This window comes from Dromiciops gliroides, chromosome 5, assembly GCF_019393635.1.
Source record: "Dromiciops gliroides isolate mDroGli1 chromosome 5, mDroGli1.pri, whole genome shotgun sequence".
Lineage (NCBI taxonomy): Eukaryota > Metazoa > Chordata > Mammalia > Microbiotheria > Microbiotheriidae > Dromiciops > Dromiciops gliroides.
The window spans coordinates 285,310,649-285,333,220 of record NC_057865.1 but is presented as its reverse complement, the minus strand read 5'-3'; the positions used below and the strand labels follow the sequence as shown (position 1 = coordinate 285,333,220).

Sequence of the window (22,572 nt, the reverse complement as noted above, 5' to 3'; positions counted from 1 at the left end):
CGTGGACTTGTGAACTTAGGAGCACTGGATGAGAGTGAAACAAATGAAGAGGAAAGGTCTGAGCAGAGCGCTTGTAGAATTTGAACTGGCAAAGCCCCTTGTCCTTGACGGGGACCAAGGACCTTTTCATGGAGGGGCTGTGTCTGAGAGGGGCTTTCACAGGAAAGGATGATTCCATTGGAGGGATCTTGAAAGCCTTACCTAGCCATCCTCAAACAGTGTTTATGACCGGATCAATATTTTGCTTGAAAGGAAGTCCCTCAATTGTCCTTTCTGGCCCTCTGCTGTTCCCCTTTTTCTATAAGGACTTGGATGAAGGTAGAGAATGCATACTTATCAAATTAGGGGATATATAAGAAAGGTGGAAAGGACAGCTCTTCCAGAGGGGAGTCCCAGTGAAGATCTCAAAAGATCTTGACAGGCTGGAATGATGGACTGAAATGAGTAAGGTGAAATTTAATAGGATTAAAGGGAAGGATATTGGTTTGCAGAGGCAATGCCAGCAGAGTGGAGATTCTGACATGTCCTGCTAAGGTGGGACAGCTTCACGTATGGGTACAGTGATGCACCCTAGGTCAGCCTCCCAAGAAGGAGCCCAGCTGAGTTCAGAGAAATATGGAAATGGCCAGAATGCAGAGAGAGGCATTTTTCAACCACCGAAGCTTTCACACAGTCTACTAAGGCACCACAAGACTTCTTGACATCTGGCTGTGTCCAATACTTGGCTTTTTAAAATCAACTGCACACCAAATCGCAGGCAAAAGCATGCCCAGGCAATAAACCCTTTGAAATTTAAAATACAGACATATACCTGATCGTGCACATATGTACAAATAAATATGTTATACATACATGTAGCACATAGCCATACCTAAATATTTACCTAATAGATATAAATAGCTATAAATACCTACCTGTGTGTGTGTGTGTGTGTGTGTGTGTGTGTGTGTGTGTGTGTGTGTATCATATACATCTGTAGGCAGCTAGGTGACACAGTGGGCCTGGAGTCAGGAAGATATGAGTTCAAATTTGACATGAAACATTTATTAGCTTTGCAAACTTGGGGAAGTCACTTCATCTCTTTTTGCCTCATTTTCCTCATTTGTAAAATGGAAATAATAAAAGTACCTACCTCCCAGGCTTATTGTAAAGGTCAAATGAGATTACTTGATCAAATGAAATATCTCTCTAATAGATAAAAAAACCCCAAACTTTGCAAACCTTATAGTGCTATGTAAATGCTATCATCATCATATACAGTTATATAGAAGACCATATATAGGTATACACATGTAAAAATACAGATATCCATACTTGTATATGTATAAATCTGTACATATGTGTATAGATATAGACATCCATACATGTATACATAGAAATCTATGTCTCTTTCCTTCCTACCTCATCCATGTGCTATCCCTTCTTTTTTTTTTTGTTTTTGTTTTTGTTTTTAGGGAGGCAATTGGGGTTAAGTGACTTGCCCAGGGTCACACAGTTAGCAAGTGTTAAGTGTCTAAGGCCGGATTTGAACTCAGGTACTCCTGACTCCAGGGCCGGTGCTCTATCCACTGCGCCACCTAGCTGCCCCGTGCTATCCCTTCTTTATGGGAGATAAGAAATGTGCTTTACCATCCCTATTAGGCTGGAGTCTGGTAGGCTAATAACCAAGTTCCTTACCTCCCCTAACCTTACCTGTCAAATCCTTTACCAAATCTTGCTGTCTTTTCTCCAAAGCATCTTTCACATCTGACCCTTTCTCTTTGCTCACATATGTAGCACATCAGTTCAGGTCCTCATCACTTGGATTGTTGTAACTGCCCACTCCAGTTGCCTTCTCCACCCTCCAGGTGGTCCTTCTCTTAGCTGCCAAAGTAACTTTTCTTAAGTGAGGATCTGAGTGCGTTACTCCCCTTCTCCATCAGCTCTAGTGACTTCCCATGTCCTCCAGATCAGAAAGTCACAACTTTCTTTGCATCATGGACTTCTCTGGTAGTCTAGTGACTACCTTCTCAGAATCTTTATTGAATAAACATCATAAAATACAGAGGATGACACAGAAAACCAATTATATGGGAATAGATTTTGTTTCTTTTCCTGTCCAACTTGACAGACTCCCTTCCTGGTTAAGTGAGAGTCTGTGCTCTAGAATAAAATATCAGCTTCTCTGTTTAGATATTGAAGTCCTTTACAACCTGAGCCCTGCTTGTCTTTCCAGCCTTGTTATACGCTACTCCCCTTCTTGTAGTCTGGGGCGAAATCCTACCATCTTCCCTCTGTTTCTCATTGACATTTCATCTCTTTCCCTGTGCCTTTCTATAGTCTGTCCCCCATGGCTGCAATGCTCTGTCTCCTTTCTCCTGCCTCAATGATTCCCTGTCTACTCTAAAGACTTAGCTCAAGCACTATCTGCTCCATGAAGTCTTTCCTGATTCCCTTTCTCCAAATGCTAGTGTTCACCTTCCAAAACTACCTCAAATTGATTATGTATTTATCCCTATGTACTTATTACAGGGAATTATATTATGTGCGTATTATCTATCCTGGTAGAATGTACACTTCTTGAGAGTAGGAATGGTTTCATTCTTTGTCTTTGCATCCCCACTGCCTAGCACAGAGTTGTTGTTCAGGCCTTTTTCAGTCTTGTCCAACTCTTTGTGACCCCATTGAAGTTTTCTTGGGGAAAATATTAGAGTGGTTTGTCATTTCCTTCTCCAGCTCATTTTACAGAGGAGGAAACTGAGGCAAAGAGGGTGCAGTGATTTGCCCAGGGTCACACCGCTATAAAGTGTCTGAGGCCAGATTTGAAGTCAGGAAGATGAGTCTTCCTGACTGCAAGCCAAACACTGTATACACGGTGATACCTGGCTACCCAGGTGCTTAGTAAATGACGATTGATTCCCCAACTGAAGTTATGCTTGGAGCCTGCATTAATTGTAATTCTCAGGTTTGCCATTGTAGTTCTGTTCAGATTGTGATGCTCCTCTTATAACTTACTCTCCTATTTCTCTTTGCTTTGTTCTGCATCAGTTCATATGAATCTTCCCATTTGTTTATGAATATTTTAAATTAATTTTTCTTATGATACGGTAACCTTCCATTCAATTTAATTTGTCCAGTTATTGACCAATTTATGTGTACCTACTTGCCCTCCAGTGTAGCTAGGTGACACAATGGATAGCCTACTGGACTGGGAATCAGGAAGACTATAAATATTTGCTATAAACATTTTCATATGTTGAACCTTTCCCTCTGTTTTAAGCCTCCCTAGGGTTTCTAATAGTGTTATTTCTTGGTCAAAGGGTATGTATAGTATAGAGACCTTTTTACCTTAATTACAAATTGTTTTACAGAATAATGAGAACACTTGATATCGGCACTAACAATGCATTAGTGTGCTCATCTTCCCACAATCCCTGCAGGGTTTATCACTTCTCTCTTTTGTTCTCTCTAAAATTATGATGGTTGTCAGTTGAAACCTGAAAGTTATTTTAAATTGCATTTCTTTGTACGGGAGATTGGAACTGAAGCACATATCATACTAGGAGTAGTTAAAGGTAATGGGGATGGTTTGCCTAAAAACAAATGAACTAAAAGGGGAAATTTATTTATACGTATGCATGCATACATGCATGCATACATATACACACATATACCTGTATATGTGCATATATATCATGTATAGATAAATAATGTATATCAATCATGTATATATTGTGTATGTATATGTGTGTATGTGTATATATCACATCACACCAGGTATTAAGATGACTGACATATAAAAGAAGGGCTGGATTTTTTTCTTAGTAGCACCAGAAAGCAGAACTAGGAGCATGGGGTATTCTAATAATTCAAGTAGTCAGTCGTAGGATATACTACCTTGAGAGTCAGTTACTTATCAGATTTTCAAATGGATATAGGATGACAACTTATCGGAGGCTCCTGTGGAGTGCCTTCCTGCTCTGGTATTCATTGGGCCAGGTGGACTCTAAGGGACCTTCTTATTCTGAGATCCTGTGAATCCTATTAGCAGAAATCTCCCCTGTGAGGTATAGCATCCCTGGATCAGAAGATCATACATCTAGAACTCCATGGCACCTTAGAAGACATTTGGCCCAGCCCCTTTCTTCTATAGATAAAGAAAACTGAGACCTAGGGACTCATAAGTTCATAGACTTAGGACTGGAAGATCTCCCAAAGGTCATCTGGTCCAACCTCTTCATTTTACAAGAGAAGAAGCTCAATCCCTCAAAGGAGTAAAGACTTGTCAATTACACTGTAACTGACACAAGTAACTGACACAGACAGCATTTGAACCCAGGACCTCTGACTCTAATTGCAGTTATCTTTACAGCAGTCAGGATAATGAGGTTAGCATTGGGTCTGCCACTGAGTAATCATATAACCTTGAGAAAATCTAAACTTTTCTGAGGCTTAGTTTCATTACTGATGCTGTTGGACCTCTAAGGTCTTTCCATCATTGATAGAGGAAAAAGTCCAGAAGTTTGAGACATTCAAGTTGTTTCAGCAGAAATTAGGGGTTGCCAGAGCAATATGACTTACCAGGGAACCTATAAAAGGGGATGTATACTTCATGCAGAGCATTAAGTTGAAAGATCTCAGGATTTCCTTCTCGTAAAATTCTGAGGCTTTTTTTTTTTTTAAGTCTAGAAATGACCTGCCACCTAGTGTCACACTAATAGAGCTACAGGCCACCATTGTCCTGCAATGTGAAGTATGTGAAATGTAACATGGATCTGATAATCACATCGAACTCTTCTGATAACTCTACAGGGCAATTTTCTGGGAAACTTTCAAAGCCTGGGTGCAGGGATTTAAAAAAAAATGTTATTCCTGACATTGACTTATGTAACACGCCAGTGTGAAATTATAGATTTGGAAAAAATAGATGATGTGAGGATGGTAATTTACCTTATTCCCCTCTCCTCTCATGGCATAGGAAGAATAAAAAAAGTCCCCAGGGAGACAAATTTATTGGCTACCAAAACCACCAGGCTATTGATTCGGGGAAGCAAGACAGCAGGGTTATGGATTGGGTGATAAAAATGGAAGGCATTTAGCCTGACTTCCGAGACGGGAGAAAGCCTTGTGTTATCACAGCTATTGGGTTCTCCTGACAGGCCCACAACTAATGAACTGGCACTTATTAACTAGACGGTTTATTTATTTTATGCCCCACATATCTCTTATGTTTGCTGTGAGCCACATCCATCCCACCAAATTTTTTTGAAGGCTCAAATCCAATGACTTAATCTCCGACTTCAGAGATGGCATTAACATTAGTGAAAGATTTCTTCTACTGTTGAAGATTTTTTGTTTGTTTTCTCTCCCCAACCAAGGGCTAGAAATAGCAAAACCATCATTAGCAACTGAGCAGTCAATGACATTTCCAGACCCCCTTAAAATAGAGTGATTAATATCAGACCCACAAGCAGAATGCCTCAGTTCTCCTTCCCCACCAATATTGTCCTTGCATTCCTTTCTCATTTGTTATCTTATGAGTTTAATGATGAGTCACTCAGTGGTTACCCATGCTACTTGAAAGAGGCTAGGTGACAGGAGAATAAGAGTCCTAAATCCGAGGAACATAATTAATTATGATGAAGTGGTCTGGTTTGTTTTCCGAGCTGAATTCTTCTATTCAGAACTGACTCGGTTTATCTTCTTATCCCTTTGTGTATATACCAAGGATAACTGGATAATTGTGAAATCCAGAGGGAAGCAGGTACCTTTGGTTTTCTTTGAAGGGGATTTCCAGTACTGTGAGAATGAAAACCAGACTTGAAAATTCATAGGATCAGGGATTCAAAGCTGAAGAGGACCTCGAGACCTTCTGAGCCAACTCTGCCCCTTTTCAGATGGCAAAACCAAGGCCCAAGGAAGTTGAGTGGCTTGTCTAAGGTACATAGGGAGTGTCAGAGATGGAATCTGACAGTTTTCTTTCCACTTTACCAAACTCCCTACCAAGTGGCTAATTGTTCATGATTCTAGGGATCTCAAAACTTAACACAGCGTCTCATACCTCATAAGTGACTAATATATGCGTATTCATTCTCCTGGGAAGATAGTTCCTAGTTATTATTCCTTGTCCATGCTTCAAAAGACCTACCATTTCCTTCAGTGGGCCTCCTTGCCGGAGGTAGCCCACAATGCCGCTCGACATCTTTTTTCTACATAGTGAATGATGATCATTAGATCCTCCTTTGGTTATTTTGGTTTGTTTTTGAGTCATTTCAGTCTTGTCTGACTCTTCATGATCCCATTTGGGGTTTTCTTCACAAAAATACTGAAGTGGTTTGCCATTTCCTTCTCCAGGTCATTTTATAAAGGAGAAATTGAGACCAATGGGGTGAAGTGATTTGTCCAGGGCCACACAGCCAATAAGTGTCTGAGGCCGGATTTGAATTTGGGAAGATGAGCCTTCCTGATTCCAATCCCAGCATTGTACCAGCTAGCTGCCCCCCCCCAATCTTTATCTATACATTTATATAAAGATCAGTGATTTACTCTCCTTAAAGACAGGGAATATTTGATTTTTACACTTTGTAGCTCCCACACTTGTCAAATTGGCTGGCACATAGTGGGCACTTGCCTGTTTTAGGAATGATTGTTACTTTTGAGACACTTAGCAAATCATTTCCACTCTCTGAATTCCAGCTTCCTCATTTATAAAATGAGGGATTCAGATTGAATCATGTATAAAATTTCTTAGCTCTAATTCCAGTCATCTTTGACTCAGCCAATGAAAACAAGCCCTTGAGGCATGTTCTGATTCAGAGCCTAGAAGAGAGAGTCCAAATTCCAGTGACTCCCAGATGCCTTAAGGATTCTCTGAGCTAGATTTGGCTTTTAACGCCCTCTGTAACCATTATAACTTATTCCCCATCATGCACTCCAAGGTCAGGCCCAATCAACGTCCATGCTGATCATCAGCCACCCCTTTCCATCTCCCCTCTGCTTTTGCCTGGGCTATGCCCCATCCTAGATATGCATTTCCTCCTGACCTCCAACTTCTTACAGTCCCAAGCTTCCTCCAAAGCTGGGCTCAGACACTGTTTCCTACCTCATGCCTCCCTTCCTTAACCCTCAGCCAGGTGCTTGAGAGACTCATCCCAGAAATTACCTTCTATGTAGGGATAGATTCTGAACCTGTGATTGTTATGTGTGGAGGGAACTCCTAGCCCCTGAGGGCAGGGACTGTCTTTTAACTCTTTTTTATTCTCTGTGCTTAGTACAGGGCCTAGAATAAAGAAATAATAGAACAAATAAACATACACAATAAATAATAAACATAGAATAAATGTTTACTGATGGATAGGTCCATTCTCTATAGCTTACAATCTTAGAGGGTTGCTTCAAGCTCAGAGAGGTTAAATCACTTGTCCAGGGTCACACAGTCAGTACAGGTCAAAGGTGACATCTGAACTTGGGTCTTCCTGGCTCTGAGGCCAACTCTCTCCCACCATGCCCCACCACCTCTGTCTATTCCTTGCATTGACTTTTGGATCACAAGAGAAGCAGGATGTACAAAGCTGGCCTTTGTATCAGATCAGGAAGACCCGGCTTCAGGCCCCAGCTCTGACACTGAACTTGGTGATGACTTGACTGTGGGGCATCCCAGGCAGCTGGGTCTCCTCACCTGGCTTTGGGGCCAGTGCTCTGATTCTGTTCACCAGGAATCTCCCCATCTCATGAAAGAGAAGATTTGGTGCAAATAAACACTCCTGGGTTTACTGAAACTCCTTGTCCTCATTTTGAAGACCATCTCCAATCTCTGTGCCTCTGGCCTGCCTTCTGAGCCACTTTGGCATGAGCCCAAGCCTCCACCCAGCAAGCTCTGGGTCATTCCTGCCCTCCCTGTGCCCACCAAGCACATTTTGACCTCAGTGTGCCTTCCAAGCATTCCCTGGCCTAGAAGGTTTCTTGCCCATCAGCTGCTCAGCTTCTCCCGGATCCTATTTCACTGTTCCCAAAGGACTCCCATACAGGGCTCCTTTCTACTGCTGAGCCCATGTCAGGAATTATGTTCATCTCTCATTTGGCAGAGATGCATGTACTGCAGGGGTGCAGCTACTTGTGGTTGTGTCCTTGGCTCAATGGACAGTGAAGCCATATGTATTATGTGTGTGTGTATGTAATAAACATACTACACGTGTGTTTATACACACACTACATATGACTGTACTGGTCATCACACACAATACATATATTCACATGTACATGCACATGTATATATAAAATATATACATATGAAACATTTTATATATACACATATGTATATATTTCACATACATCTATTTCTCACACACATACTATAGCATATATCATTATACTATATAACATATGCTTGGATATGTGTGTCAAACATCTCTTAACTATCCTGTATGTTCTAGGCACTGGGGATCAACAGACAACAAATGAGATGGTCCCTTACTCTCAAGATGCTGATAATTTCTCATTTATTTTCTGTATTAACCTGTAGGCTGTATCTTGAATAGAGTGGAATGGACTTGGAGTCGGGGAGACCTGGCTGTGATTTCTGCCTCTCGATTAGGGAGGGTTCTTTTTGTGTCTCACAAGGTTTTGTGAAAATCAAGTGGAGAGGGGGCAGCTAGGTGGCGCAGTGGATAGAGCACTGGCCCTGGAGTCAGGAGTACCTGAGTTCAAATCCGGCCATAGACACTTAACACTTGCTAGCTGTGTGACCCTGGGCAAGTCACTTAACCCCAATTGCCTCACTTTAAAAAACAAAAAACAAAAAACAAAATCAAGTGGAGAAAAGGAGTCAGGATCTGGATTCAAATCTCACCTTTGATATGTAGGTGGGGCAGTGGATAGAGTGCCAGGCCTGGAATTAGGAAGATCTGAGTTCAAATCTGGCCTCAGACGCTTAGTAGCTGTGTGACCCTGGGCAAGTCAACTTCACCCTGTTTGTCTCAGTTTCCTCATCTGTAAAATGATCTGGAGAAGGAAAGAGCAAACCACTCCAGTGTCTTTGCCCAGAAAACCCCAAAGGGAGTCGTTAAGAGTTGGACATGACTGAAAAGTGACTGAAAAACAGCTACAACATCTGATGTGAAGTTGGACAAGTCACTTAATGCCTCTAGGCCTCAGTATCCTCACCTGTAGAATGGGAGGGTTGCTCTCAATAGCCTCAGAAGCTCATGTCAGCTATGAACCTATGATCCTGTGACCTTCTAGGCCCCTTCTAGCTCTCAGTCTGTGATCAGATTTCATGGAGTCAGTCAACAAGCATTTAGGAAGCACTCACTCTGTGCTGGGCATTGTGCCCACTGCTGGGGAGATAGAAGCCAGCATCTACTCTCTTCAACAACCTATGCTGGGGATCCAGGAATGCAAACATGTCTTGTGGGGAAGGCATGGGAGAGGTGCATATGGCTGTAGCTCTGATGGAAGGAAGAGAGAAGTAAGTGTGCGGTGCCAAAAGCAATGGCCAACCGGCCAGTGGGCTGACTTCTTCCCAAGTCAGCCTTGGCCCAGTGTGAGGACGGTTTCCCACGCATGGAGAAAGCCAGCCTCCCTGTTGATAAGCTTTATCCTGACCTAATGAAAGGGTGCACCCTCAAGACAGATCAATTTGCATTAAAGATTTGTTTGGCCAGACATTCTTCAGAGAGGCTAAATATTGTAAGTGGGGAATTTGGATCCCTCCTTGATTTTCCTCAGCAGAGCCTCTGCTTGCACGCCCCCGAAGTGGTGTTTTGCTGGGAGCCTATTGACAAGTCTATTAAGCTAGAACACCTGCCCTTATTAAGCAGCCTCCAGACAGCAGGATGTAACGTGAGGGGTGGGGATTAAGAAACCCAGCAGGATCGATGCCATCTCTCTCCAAGGAGCCCACAGAGCAGGCTTAGGGTGAAAAGATGAACCAGGTGCAATCCTGAGTCCTGACACAGCCAGGAATCTCATTGAAGGACCCTCCTCCAAGTCCTGGGGAGGGGGGAGGACACAAGAAATGGGCTGTGTTGCACTGAATACCAGTCTGTCTCCCGGCATGCTGGGGCCACAGACTGGTCAGATGCCAGCACCAGTGGGGTATGATGGAAAGAGAGCTGTCTCTAGATTCAAATCCTAGCTCGACCATTTACCACCTGTGTGATTTGAGCAAGACACCATCTCCTCGTCCCTCAGTTTCTTCAGCTGTAAAATGAGCGGGCTGATCTAGAGTTTTGTCCCAGCTCAGAAATGTGTGCTCCTATGACCAAGACGAGAAGAGGCTGATGATAATTCTACTCCAATCAAACATCAATGATTACCTCCATTTGTAAGTTGCTATACTAGTTTCAGGTGATGTGGTGAAGGGACTAGTCAGCTGGCCTTGGATACCTGGATTTAAAAGTCTTCTCTGATACATACTGGGTTTTTTGGTCCTGGCCAAATTATCTAAGCTCTCACTGCTCATGGCAACTTTCTAAAGTTGAAAATCGAAGAAGACGGGGGCAGCTAGGTGGCGTAGTGGATAAAGCACTGGCCTTGGATTCAGGAGTACCCAAGTTCAAATCCAGCCTCAGACACTTGACACTTAACTAGCTGTGTGACCCTGGGCAAGTCACTTAACCCTCATTGCCCTGCAAAAATTTAAAAAAAAAAAAGAAAGAAAATCGAAGAGGACGTGCCAACCTGATTGGAGAAAGGAAATTTCCTCACCCAGAAGTTCTGAACCTATGCCAGTGAATTCACAAGTCTAGTCCCCATCCTATAGCACCTCCAAGAGCCCATCTTTAATTCTAGTCTAGCTTGATGAAACATAAGTTGGAGATTGCCCATTCCCTTGCTTTTGTCCCCTGAATATTTATAATAACAACAATAAAGGAAGAAAAAAAAAGGAAAGAGAAAGAAATGGAGGAGGAACCGATGATGATAATGATATGATTTTCTCTCTGTGAGCAGACTTTTCCTCAGAATGGATCAAAATCCTTCTACTCCATGGGAAGCAGTGTGCAAGAAATATTCTGGAGGGAAAATTCTTCATGCTTTGGCCAACCAAGTGATGTACTTTGGCGATAATTGCTCACATATCTCTAACATTTCATGGGGTAGACAGCACTTTTCTCACAAATAATGCTGTGTACATGATTTCCCTCCCCCTTCCCATTTTACTCATGAGGAAACTGAAGCCAAGAGAGGATAAGTAGATAACTCAGAGTCATGGCCTCAAAGTCCAGGGCCTCTTTGTCCAAGTTTCAGCCTTATTCCACCCTATCTTGTTGCCTCTCCTCTTGGCTTAGTGTAATTAGACATCCAGTCCAAACACTGTCACAGAACATTGAGGCTTGTGCTAAGAATCACTAATAGAAACTGAATTCCAACCTGATTTATAAATTGCTCCATGCAGCCTTTCATCAGATCAGACTAGCCGATGGTGGGCCAATTGGCATTTGGAGCAGATGATCCCAGGTGGAAAAGGGAGATGTTGCCTGACAGAATGACATGAGACTTCATTCCATCTCCAGGTTTTCCGTCCATTGTCCACGTGTCGTGTGTCAGAGGAGTGTGGAGAGGGGCTGAGGGAAGAGTCTCGGAGGGTGGGAAGGAACAGGAGAATGACAATTTTAGAAGTATACCTTGAGACTCCACATGTGATATCATAGAAACAGCGCCAGCCTCAACACCAAGAGACTGGAATTCACACCTCAGCTTCACCACTGGATAGCCATTAAACTGGGCATAGTCATTGTGCCTCAGGTTCCACATCCTAAAATGGGGGCCGAAGTCACCTTGCCTAAACTCAACAATTGTTATCAGCAGCCTGCTATACATCAAGTACTGTGCTAAGCCCTAGGGACCAGAGACAATAATGAAACAATCTGCCTTCACAGAGCTTACGTTTTCTTGGGGGAATACCTGTAGCAATGATGACCTGAGGGATCATCAATAAGGTCATAGGTAAAAAGACCTTAATAAAGGCACACACCAGCAGAAGGCTGGATCTCAAAGCTAGTTGTCTCCAAGGTCGCTTGTTCTCAAGCTTCCTGTGACCCACTCATAACAATTTGGGGAAATTCTCAAAAGCAGAATTAGATCCTAGCTGGATGGGACTTTAAAGGCCATCCTTTCTAATTCCCTCATTTGGAACTGAAGAAATGAGTCTTAACCAGCTTTCCCAAAGTTGCACATGAGGTGTCAGAGTCTGGATTTGAACCCAGGTACTCTGACTTCTCACTGGAAAGTCTCCAGCAGCAGGGATTCATTCCCTCCTCTGGTCATAGACTTCTGTTGGCATCTCCTTTTCCTCTGTGCCGTAGTTGTTACCACTTACCTAGCAACTGAGCTTCAAAGTGATTCAAAATCTTCTCCTACTACCATCTTTCTGGGCCCTGACCCAAGGAATGATCTCTTAAAGACCCAGCTAGTTGGCCTAGTGCATAGGCTGCTGGACTTGGAAGATATGAATTCAAGTTCAGCCTCAGACCCTTACTAGCAATATGAGCTGCAGCACCCCCCCCAGCCCCGCCCCCGAAAGTCACTTAACCTCCGTTTTCCCATGTATCTCTCTCCTTCCTTGGGAAAACGCTGCACTACATCCTTATCGACTCCATTCTGCTTCCTCCAGCATCCTCCCAGAGCTTCTCAATTGCCCAGCCTCACCCATTCTGATGTCCCTTTCTGTCTACTGACTTGGCCACCTCATTCCTCCTCTTCTGGACTGGCCCTCGCCTCAAGCCTCTCCTTTCTCAAATCCACCCTCCGTAGAACAATCACGACAATCTTCCCAAAGCACAGGGATGGCCTCATCCCAGCCCTGCTTAAAAATATCCTGGGGCTGCCTATTTCCTCTTTGTATAAAGTAAAATCTTCTCAGGCTGGCGTTTGAAGCGGGTTGTAACAGCTCTTTTTATTTTCTTTCGTTCTTCTGACCTCCGTGCACTTCCTGTTCTCTTGGCATAGACCATCCAACACAGCTGCATTAATCACCTTGCTCTGCACAGCCTCTGCCTCTCCCCCCATCACTTTCTTTGAGGCCCAACTCAAGTGGTGTCTCTGGTCAGGCTTATATTGAATTTTATTTATCTGTTCAGACATCATATTTCACCTCAGTTCTCCCCGTCTCTCTGTCCTTCTCCCCTGCCCCCTCCCCACCACAATGTAAGTTCCTTGGGGACCTGGACTACTTTCAGGTTTTTTTCTAATTAACATCCATAAGAAGTGATAAGAGAATATGGAAGAAAGTTGCCCAGGGTGTTCAGGAATGGATGGGTTAGGGTGTGGGTCATTGGAAGGAATACCAACGGTGACAGCATCACGGATTCCCTTGGCTTATTAGAGCGCCTTGGGTAAAATTCGGCTCATAGCAGATTTTAATAAATGTTTATTAAATTCAATTAATTTTAAGACCACCACCACTACACCCCCCCCCCAAGCTAATGGAGATACTCCATGCCATAGCACAGGTTGGTAATGAAGAATCTTCGCTTTGGGGATCGAATGTAGAGTCTGTCCAAGCATGTCAGATCACCTCACTCCTCCTCTAACTCTTTGAAAGAAGCTGCATCTCTGAGAAATCCCTGGGTACCAGCCAAGTTTGCCTTCCCCTCCTATTAGGGCTCTAGGGACCCTCATCCTGCTGAGGAAGGGAGGTGTGCTAACATGCCTCAGGTGCTGGCTCTGCTTTTGGGTAGAGAGCTGTGGAATTTGCATATTGGGGAATGATTTTCAGTCTCACTTGGTGGTGATTAGGTAGTGTCGATTCCCGAATCCACTTTCTGTTGATACTTTTATTATGAATTGAGTTTTAAGGAACAAATGTGTTTCCAGAGCGAGGATGTGTGATTTATTCAAAAGTAAAACCCGTGTAGGAATTTCTTACCCGCTGTGTTTAATTTCAGAAGCTGGAGCTGTCATTACAACAAACCCCCCTCCCCAGACCCTGTTTTAGCTCTTGCATTTTCATGCCCATTAAATCGCTTTCTTCTGAAATTGAACATTTGCAGGTGGGGCGGGGGTGAGGAAAGGAAGGATAAGTTGTAATATATTTGTGAATTGTATGTCACTGACATAGCAATATTCCTTGGCATTTATCCCCACAATTTAAGGTTTACAAAGCACTTTACTCTGTAGGCAGTCAACATTTAAATGCCTACTATGTGCCAGGCACAGTTTTTCCAAGTGTTAGGGATAGGAATAAGAAAAAAAAGACAGTCCCCGCCCTCAAAGAGATTGCTATCTATTGGGGGAAAACATTGTACAAAAGGATGATGGGGCGGAGGGCACTTTGCTCGGGAACTTGATGTTCTAGGACCCCAGAGCAAACTGAGCAGCTGATGGGAAATTAAGAGTTAGCTGGTAAATTCTGAGGCTTCTATAAACAGAAGTTTTGGAGAAATTTAATGCTCCTCCCTCTGGTCCTCCAGTGTGAGGGGAGGGCCAGTGGAGGGAGCTGAGAAGGTTCTGAGCATCAAATCTGAATCAATCTCCAAGATAATGAGATTTCAGGTGATGAGTTTATTCTAGGGCTGCATGACATTTGTGGAGTCCAAACTGAGCCCAGCACCTGATGGGAGATGAAGAGAGGCTTTGCATGATTCCTTCTGTGTATAGTCTTACAATACCTGTGCCTGTATACATACACACACACACATACACACATACACACATACACACACACACACACACACGTGTTTATCTTGTTGAATTAATACATGGTCTGGAGTCCTAGCTCTGCCTCTAATTTCTCATGAGATTGGCCAAGTATGTTGTCCTAGATTCTGTGAGCTTTGGAAAAGTTAAAGTTGTGATCACAGCTGGGGTTGGGGAGGTTGGGAAGGATATTGTAGTACAGGACTAGCTTTGAGGAATAAGGACCTATAATCTCCTTGTAGGCTGCCCTGGGCAGGTCACATCTGGAGCATTCTGTTAGCTCTGGGAACTACAGTTTAAGAAGGTGATTGATTAGCTAGAAGTCAGCCAGAATGATGAAGTACCTTGTCATGCCATAAAGTAAGAACTTATAATAATAATAACTAACATTTGCATAGCACTTTAAAATTCGCAGAGCCCTTTACTATTATCATCTCATTTTTTCCTCCCAACAACCCTGGGTTGTTGGTTCTATTATTATGCATATTTTACTTATGGGAAAACTGAGACAGAGGGAGGTTAAGGGACTTGCCCAGGTTCACATAGCTATATAAGGTTGGATTTGATTTTGGGCTTTTTTCGAGGGGCAATGAGGGTTAAGTGACTTGCTCAGGGTCACACAGCTAATAAGTGTCAAGTGTCTGAGGCCAAATTTGGACTCAGGTCTTCCTGAATCCAGGGCTGGTGCTTTATCCACTGCACCACCTAGCTGCCCCCAGATTTGATTTTTGGTTCCTGTTCCAGTGCTCTAGCATTACCTAGCTGCTTCATATGGGGATGAGGGGAAGGAATTGGGGGTTTTAACCTAGAAACAAAATGTCTTGGGAGCTTAAGGTAGTTCTTGTTAAACATTCCAAGGGCTGCCATGTGAAAAAGGAAGAGACTTTGTTCTGCTTGGTCCCAGAAGACAGAACTAGGAGAAAAAGGAGAAGGTTATAAGAAAATTTAGAAATTCTTCCCCAGTGAGAAAATGCACTGCCTTGGGAGGGTGGGAGCGTGCCCTTTCTTGAATAGAGATCTTCCTGTAAAAGCTGGTTTGATACTGTGGGGTTCCTAGTTCAAGGGTGGGTCAAAGTGGATTAGCCACAGCATGGCAGAATGAAATCAGCAATGAGAGTCAGGAACTGTGTTCAAATCCTACCATTGTAAATTACTATGTAACCTGGGACAATTACTTAACTGCTCTGGACCTGAATTTCTTCATTTGTGGGGGGACAGTGACTAGATCCCTGGGCCTGGAGTCAGAATGTTTCATCTTTATGAGTTCAAATCCAGCCTCAGACACTTATTAGCTGTGTGACCCTGGATAAGTCACTTCACCCTTTATGCCTCAGTTTCCTCATCTTTCAAATGAGCTGGAAAAGGAAATGGAAAACCACTCCACGTCTTTGCCAAGAAAGCTCCAAAGGGGGTTATGAAAAATCCGACATGACTGAAAATCGACTGGGACAAAATGGGATGTCGGGAGTGGATTAAATGATCTCTCATGTCTCATCCAAGTCGACATCAATGAACCCATGATCCTGTGTTTCCTGAGTTCCATTTCCCATTTGTAAAATGAGGGTGTTGGCCTACATGGTCCCTTCCACCTCTAATATCTTGTGATCTTCTCTCTTCCCTGTGACTCTGCCTAGGATTTTCATATATATCTCTTTGTTCTGGGCTATTTTAAGAGTAGAACAAGGGTGTGTGACATTTGTGAGACAGGTAAAGTAAATTATCTTAAGATGAAAGACAAAGGGATTTGGGTTAGACCAATAAAAGACTATTTTTTTTGTACATAGATACATAGATATGTGGATGGGTTATTGAGGAAGGGTCTGAAACCTCCTTGGGAAGTCGGTCAAAATCACCTCATATTTTGTTTCAACTCAATGATGGGGCACATTGTATTGTTTCATGCTCAATCGTGAGGGTGTAGAGATGAAAGGAGACTTGGTATCCATCCTTATGGAGCCTGCAACTTAATAGAAGGGATAAGCCATATATAGGCATAGACATATACATATACATAGAGATATTATTTAAAAAGTAATGACAAAAATCACTTATCTTGTTATAGTGGAATTTTGTTGTTGTTGTTGTTTTGTTTTTGTGGAGTTTTTTTTTTTTTTTTTTTTTAGTGAGGCAGTTGGGATTAAGTGACTTGCCCAGGGTCACACAGCTAGTAAGTGTTAAGTGTCTGAGGCTGGATTTGAACTCAGGTACTCCTGACTCCAGGGCCGGTGCTCTATCCACTGTGCCACCTAGCTGCCCCTTGCTATAGTGTTTTAAGATTTACAAAGAGATTTCCTAATAACAGTCTGGGTGGTAGGATGTTAGTTATTTTTAATAAGTAGAAGTAGTATTAGTAATAATTATTATGAATTATGATTTATTATATACCATGTATACTATATGTATGTATACTAAGAATACAGAATATATTGTTTATCATAATTATTATGAAGTTGTAGTAGTGGCATGTGTATGTGTATGTGTTTTTAAGTCTCAAGAAAATGTGTTCAGCTGGTGGTAGTAGTAATAGTTGTCCTGGTTGTGGTGGTGGTGGTGCTGCTGCTGCTGCCGGTGGTGGTGGTGGTGGTGGTGGTGGTAGTAGTAGTAGTAGTAGTAGCAGCAGTAGTAGCAGTAACTATTGGGTTCCCCTTCACTAGAGGTCTTCTGACAAGAAGTTCATGAGGGCTTGTCAGGATTGATGTAGGGGGAGATTCCACTTGAGCTATGAGTTGGCTTGGGTGACCTCTGAGATTCCATCTAAGCCTGTTTCTATGGTTTTGTGATAAGGGCAAAACAAAGGTTGAACAGTCAGTTAACAAGCATTTATCAATCACTTACTGCATCCTAGGCACTATGAAAAATGCTAGGGATACTAATTCAACAAAGATAGTTCTTGGCTTCAAGGACATTACATTCTAATGGAGGTGAAAGGAAGTTCTCAGGTAGGAATATCGTGGCTAAATCTAGAGAGTGAGAGAGACATGGTTTGTCTAGGACTCTTGCCCAAAATGGAAGTTCTGCTAACCACTCACTAGTTGGAGAAAAGTGCCGCTAGGTAGTACAGTGGATAGACCACCATGCTTGGAGTCATGAAGATTCATTTTTCTGAGTTCAAATCTGGACTCAGACACTTAATAGCTATGTGACCTTGGCCAAGTTACTTTCCTCTGCATCAGTTTCCTCATCAAGAAAATGAGCTGGAGAAGGAAATGGCAAACCTCTCCAATGTCTTTGTGTGTGTGTGTGTGTGTGTGTTCGTTCACACACGTGCACGCCTATCCATTGTGCCACCTAGTTGTTCTTCATTTGCAAATTCTGGATTAATAATACCTGGAGCTGTACCTAAGGCATGGCAGCTGACGATTTGCCTTAGAGTGTTAGTTTTTACCGAGTACTGGCAGCTCTTCAGTGTAGTAGTTTAGAAACAACTGAGCTGAGGCTCTGATAAATCAGAATAATTACTTAAAATAGGGAGTTCCCAGATGGTGAGGAAAGTTCTTGCCCTCATTCCTCCCCAGCTTCTGTGTTCTGACTCCCTCACCCTGCTCCCCCTCCCCCCCCAAGGTGAATCAACTAAGATGCAGAGTAGACTCTCTGCTCCCTGGAACCGATAGATTTTTATGCTATGGACTGGTGTGTTTAGAAACTTGTGCCAGGTGTTACAAATAGTAACTGTAGCTTGGATATTTCCTTTAGTACTCATATCACAATGTTGTTGTGATCAAAACAAGATAATGTATCTAAAGGCTTTATGAGTCTCAAAGCACTGTACAAATGTCAGCCTTCCCCCCTCCCCTTTTACCACTCCTGCTGGGCTCTGAATGAATACAACACATTCACAGGAGGTCACAGCTAGAAGGAAATAGGCAGAGAGCAGAGAAACTCCTATGGGGACATCTGGACATGGGTTACCGATAACCATGCCGATGCCTGACCTGCTTCTCCTTTCTCTCCCTTTCAGAAAGTAATATGAGGGACGCTGGGGACTCCACACTCCCAACATAGGAACGGCGCCGTGGTTAAAGACTGCCACTGCCGAGAGGATGCTGGGCATCTGCAGAGGGAGACGGAAATTCCTGGCTGCCTCTCTGACGGTTCTCTTCATCCCAGCAGTCACCTGGATTTACCTCTTTGCTGGAAGCTTCGAAGGTGAGGGGTGGCAGGAGGAAGGAGGAGGGGGGTGGGGCAGGGAGGAAGAAGAGCCCAGTTGGGCTCCACAGAGAGGATTTTCTCAGGGTGGCTGGGGCGGGGGCAGGGAAGGGGAAGATAATGCTTGAGTTGATGACACACCTTCTCTTTAGCCCTTTGCCCTTTCTTGAAAACAAAGATGTCTTAAGTGGCTTGGTGGGAGGGAAGCACACTGATGTTGGGGATTGGGGGGCGGGGCAAGGAGACCTCAGTTGGAACCCAGCCTCGGATACTTACTTCTTAAGTGTGAACAAGTTCCTAAACCTCAGTCAGCCTGTTGTCTTATCTGTAAAATGAGATTATGGGCAGAATCATATCATTTTATGGGTCACTGTGAGAATCAAATGAGAAAATACTCATATATTTACATAATACTTTAGGAAAACATACATATACATACAAACATATATACGTGCATACATGAAACACTCGTATAGTTATATACATATATACACACATATACGAATTTGTACGTATATATCGAGAGAGATAATTTCTGTCATTTCCAACATGCCCAATTCCTCATGACCCCTTTTGGGGTTTTCTAGGCAAAGACACTAGAGTGGTTTGCTGTTTACTTGATTGTTTGATCGATCGATTGATTGATTGTGTGTGTGTGTGTGGAGAGCGAGTTTTCCTAAAGTGCTATATAAATGTTGTAAGCATTATCATTGTTGCTGCCGTTATTAAGGGGCCCACTCGACATAGACTGCTATGTCTAAGCATATACCTCTCTGCACACGAATATATGAACACACACCAGGCCTATGTGCACATACACATATGCGGGTATATGCACACATATTTGTGATGTACGTATTCACATGTGTATATCATATACATTATACACATGTATATATGTATATGATTAAGAGAGACAGTGGAGAGATAATTAAGGAAGCTTCTTTTTTGATCTCGTGTGTGGCTGAACTGACCACTCACGGCAGGCTTCCTTATTGATCTCTCCACCTCTGCTATCTCCTGTATTGTCTCTTGCGATCCATCCTTCCACAGCTGCCTAATAACCCTCCTAATGCATAGATGTGACCAGGTTATTCCCCTCCTGCGAAGCCCTTGTTGGCACACTGTTGCTTCTAGGATCAAATGTAAATGCCTTGACCTGCCCATTAAAGGCCATCTATAATCTAGCTCCAGTCTATCAGAGTCACAATTACTTGCCAGGAAAACCTTCCCTAATGTCAGACAACACAACAGGGTGATTTTTTAAAAGGGGCAGCCTGTCACTTCCACAGCCTGGCCATCTTCCTCCATGCTGCAGGACATAGATTTCCCCATAGTCTAGTGTGTTGTTTGGCCACCAGGCTAGGTGATTGGGGCTGATAAAATAACTCACTACTGGGCTGGCCCATGATAATTATAAATCATTTTATTGCTGTTCAGTTGTCTAGTCATGCCCAGATCTATATGACCCCTTGGACTTTCTCCATGGAGTTTTCTTGGCACAGAAACCACTGGAGTGACCTTGTCCAGTGTGTCATCATTTTATACATGAGGAACTGAGGTAGATAGGAAGTTAAGTGACTTGCCTAGGGTCACACACAGCTATAAAGTGTCAGAGGCCACATTTGAACTCAGACCTTTCTGACTCCAGGCTAGTGCTCTACCCAGTACACCACCCAGCTGCCCCTTATAAATAATGGGATGCTATATTTATAGAGCTGGGGATTCTTCACCTGAGATACACAAACTCTTAAGGGGTTCATGGATAGATTTTGTGGAGTATGTGAATTTGAATAGGGAAATAATGGTGTGGGGTTTTGGGGGTGCTAATCTTACATATTTTTTCACACTAATAAAAATATGATTTTGAGAAGGGGATCAAAGCACCAAAGAGGGGCCCATGATATAGGGAAAGGTTATAAACCCATATAATGAACCATACTGTTTCCCTATTCAGGTGAAAGGACTCAGCAGCCAGTCTGTGTATCCATTGGAAGAGGCAGAAGCAAACCACTCCAGGTCCCCTGACTAGTGCTGCCAATGTCCCTGCATTTCCAAAATGGCCCATGGAAACATTGCCATTTCTGTAGTTAAACATAACAACTTCAGGATCCATTTATTGACACCCTCGAATTTGTCATTTTGAGGCCGGTAAAGCCATAAATAAGGAGGAAAGAATCTGCCGACATCAAGAGAAATTGAATGTGTAGAGTGAGGGGAGGGGGGCATTTTTTTTTACAAGTCTGTTTAATTTCCTTAGTTTTTTTTTTTTTTTAGAAAGCAGAGTTGAGACCAGCTTCAGAGGGGAAAATACGCACAATGGAATGCCTGGGAGTTGGTGAGGATTTAGGAGTTCTGTTATTTTGTATGAGCAAAACCCAATAAATTAGCCTAGAGAAGGGAACACTTGTGGTGGGTAGCGTGGAGGCAGGTTCGGTTTTTAAAATTCCTGGTGGGTTGTAACAGGGAAGCAGGATTGGGAGGGGAGGAGAGGGAGGGAAGGAGGGAGGGAGGGGGAGAGAGAGAGAGAGAGAGAGAGAGAGAGAGAGAGAGAGAGAGAGAGAGAGAGAGAGAATGAATATAGGAAAGAAAGAAGGAAGGTAGGGGAAGGGAGGGAGGGAGGGAGGAAGGAAGGGAGGAAGGAAGGGAGGGAATATTTATAAATTACTTAACCTGTGCTGGGCTATACACTAACCCTAGAGGTTTAGCTATGCAAGTAAACAAGACCATCCCTAACCTCAAGGAGCTTATATTCTTATTGGGGACTGCAAAATCTAAAGGAGAGTAAAAAGGAGGAGGGGGATTGAGCTAGGCATTAGAAAGTGAGGAAGAAGCCTGGTTCTAGGCATGGTTAGGGTTAGATCTGCTCTTTGTGACATCCAAATTTGAGACTCCCAGACTATTGGGTGGAGACTACAGGAAACTGTTGTACGTGTAGCAACCACACCCTGGTGCCATCTTCGCAGATGGGCTAAACCAGATTGAAGGTGTCAGACAGACCTCAGACCCGTCAGTGAGTTAGGGGTACGTCTATCCCCAGCATGTGAAGACTTCCACGAGCAAATTGGATGGATAAAACCAATTCGTTCCAATGGCCATGAAGGTGGCTGCAGTAGCTGCTCTGAGGTGTTTAAAAGTTGGTCAGATATGGAGACACCAAGGGTGCCCACTGGATACCAGGCCATCCCCAGTCATCCTGACTTAAGTCCTGCCACTGGACTTCAGGGACTCTGGAAGAGAGAGGCCAACAACTTTGTGTAACTGCACGTCACTTAAATCCAATTTATGCTGGAGTCGAGACATCACCCTGTGATATTATTGGTCCGCTTCAAAAACAAAGGGTGAGCAACAGCAACATAGATGGTGGTTTCAGATCAGAATAAGGAGGGAAAGTTAGAGTCATGTTACAGTGGAAGAAGTGATTTTGTGGGGTAGTGAGTTCTCTGTCGCTGGAGCATTACAGCAGAGGCAGCAGTCCAGGAATGTGGTTCATTTGCCCTGTATTTGCTGACAGGTTATAGAGGTCCCTCCTGGACTCGGGGGCTTGGAGCCCTGACTACTGAGGTCCCTCCCAGCACTGAGATTCCTTCAACCCAGAGACATTGATTAGCGACCTGTTTTGTGCCAGGCACTGGTAATAGAAAGACAACAGGAGCTCATCCCCTGGAGTTTCCGTTCTGTTAAGAAGAACCAAGATGCAAATAAATTCAAGATGATTTGGGGGGAAAGCTTGCTAAGAATAGGAGATTGGGATTGTCTAGCCAAGGAACTGGCACTTGAGCTGAGCCTTGAATAACATTAGGGGTTCTC

At 43.3% G+C, this 22,572-nt stretch overlaps 1 protein-coding gene across 2 annotated transcripts in view; it reads left to right on the top strand.

The window, feature by feature from the left end:
- Positions 1-22,572, top strand: part of LARGE1 (LARGE xylosyl- and glucuronyltransferase 1) — a 578,937-nt gene that overhangs the window by 163,514 nt on the left and 392,851 nt on the right. For both annotated transcript variants that reach the window (XM_043967031.1, XM_043967032.1), the window contains exon 2: positions 18,575-18,762. In XM_043967031.1, coding sequence (XP_043822966.1) covers positions 18,657-18,762 — 106 coding nt within the window. In that variant the 5' untranslated portion in view covers positions 18,575-18,656. The remainder of the gene's footprint in view (positions 1-18,574; positions 18,763-22,572) is intronic.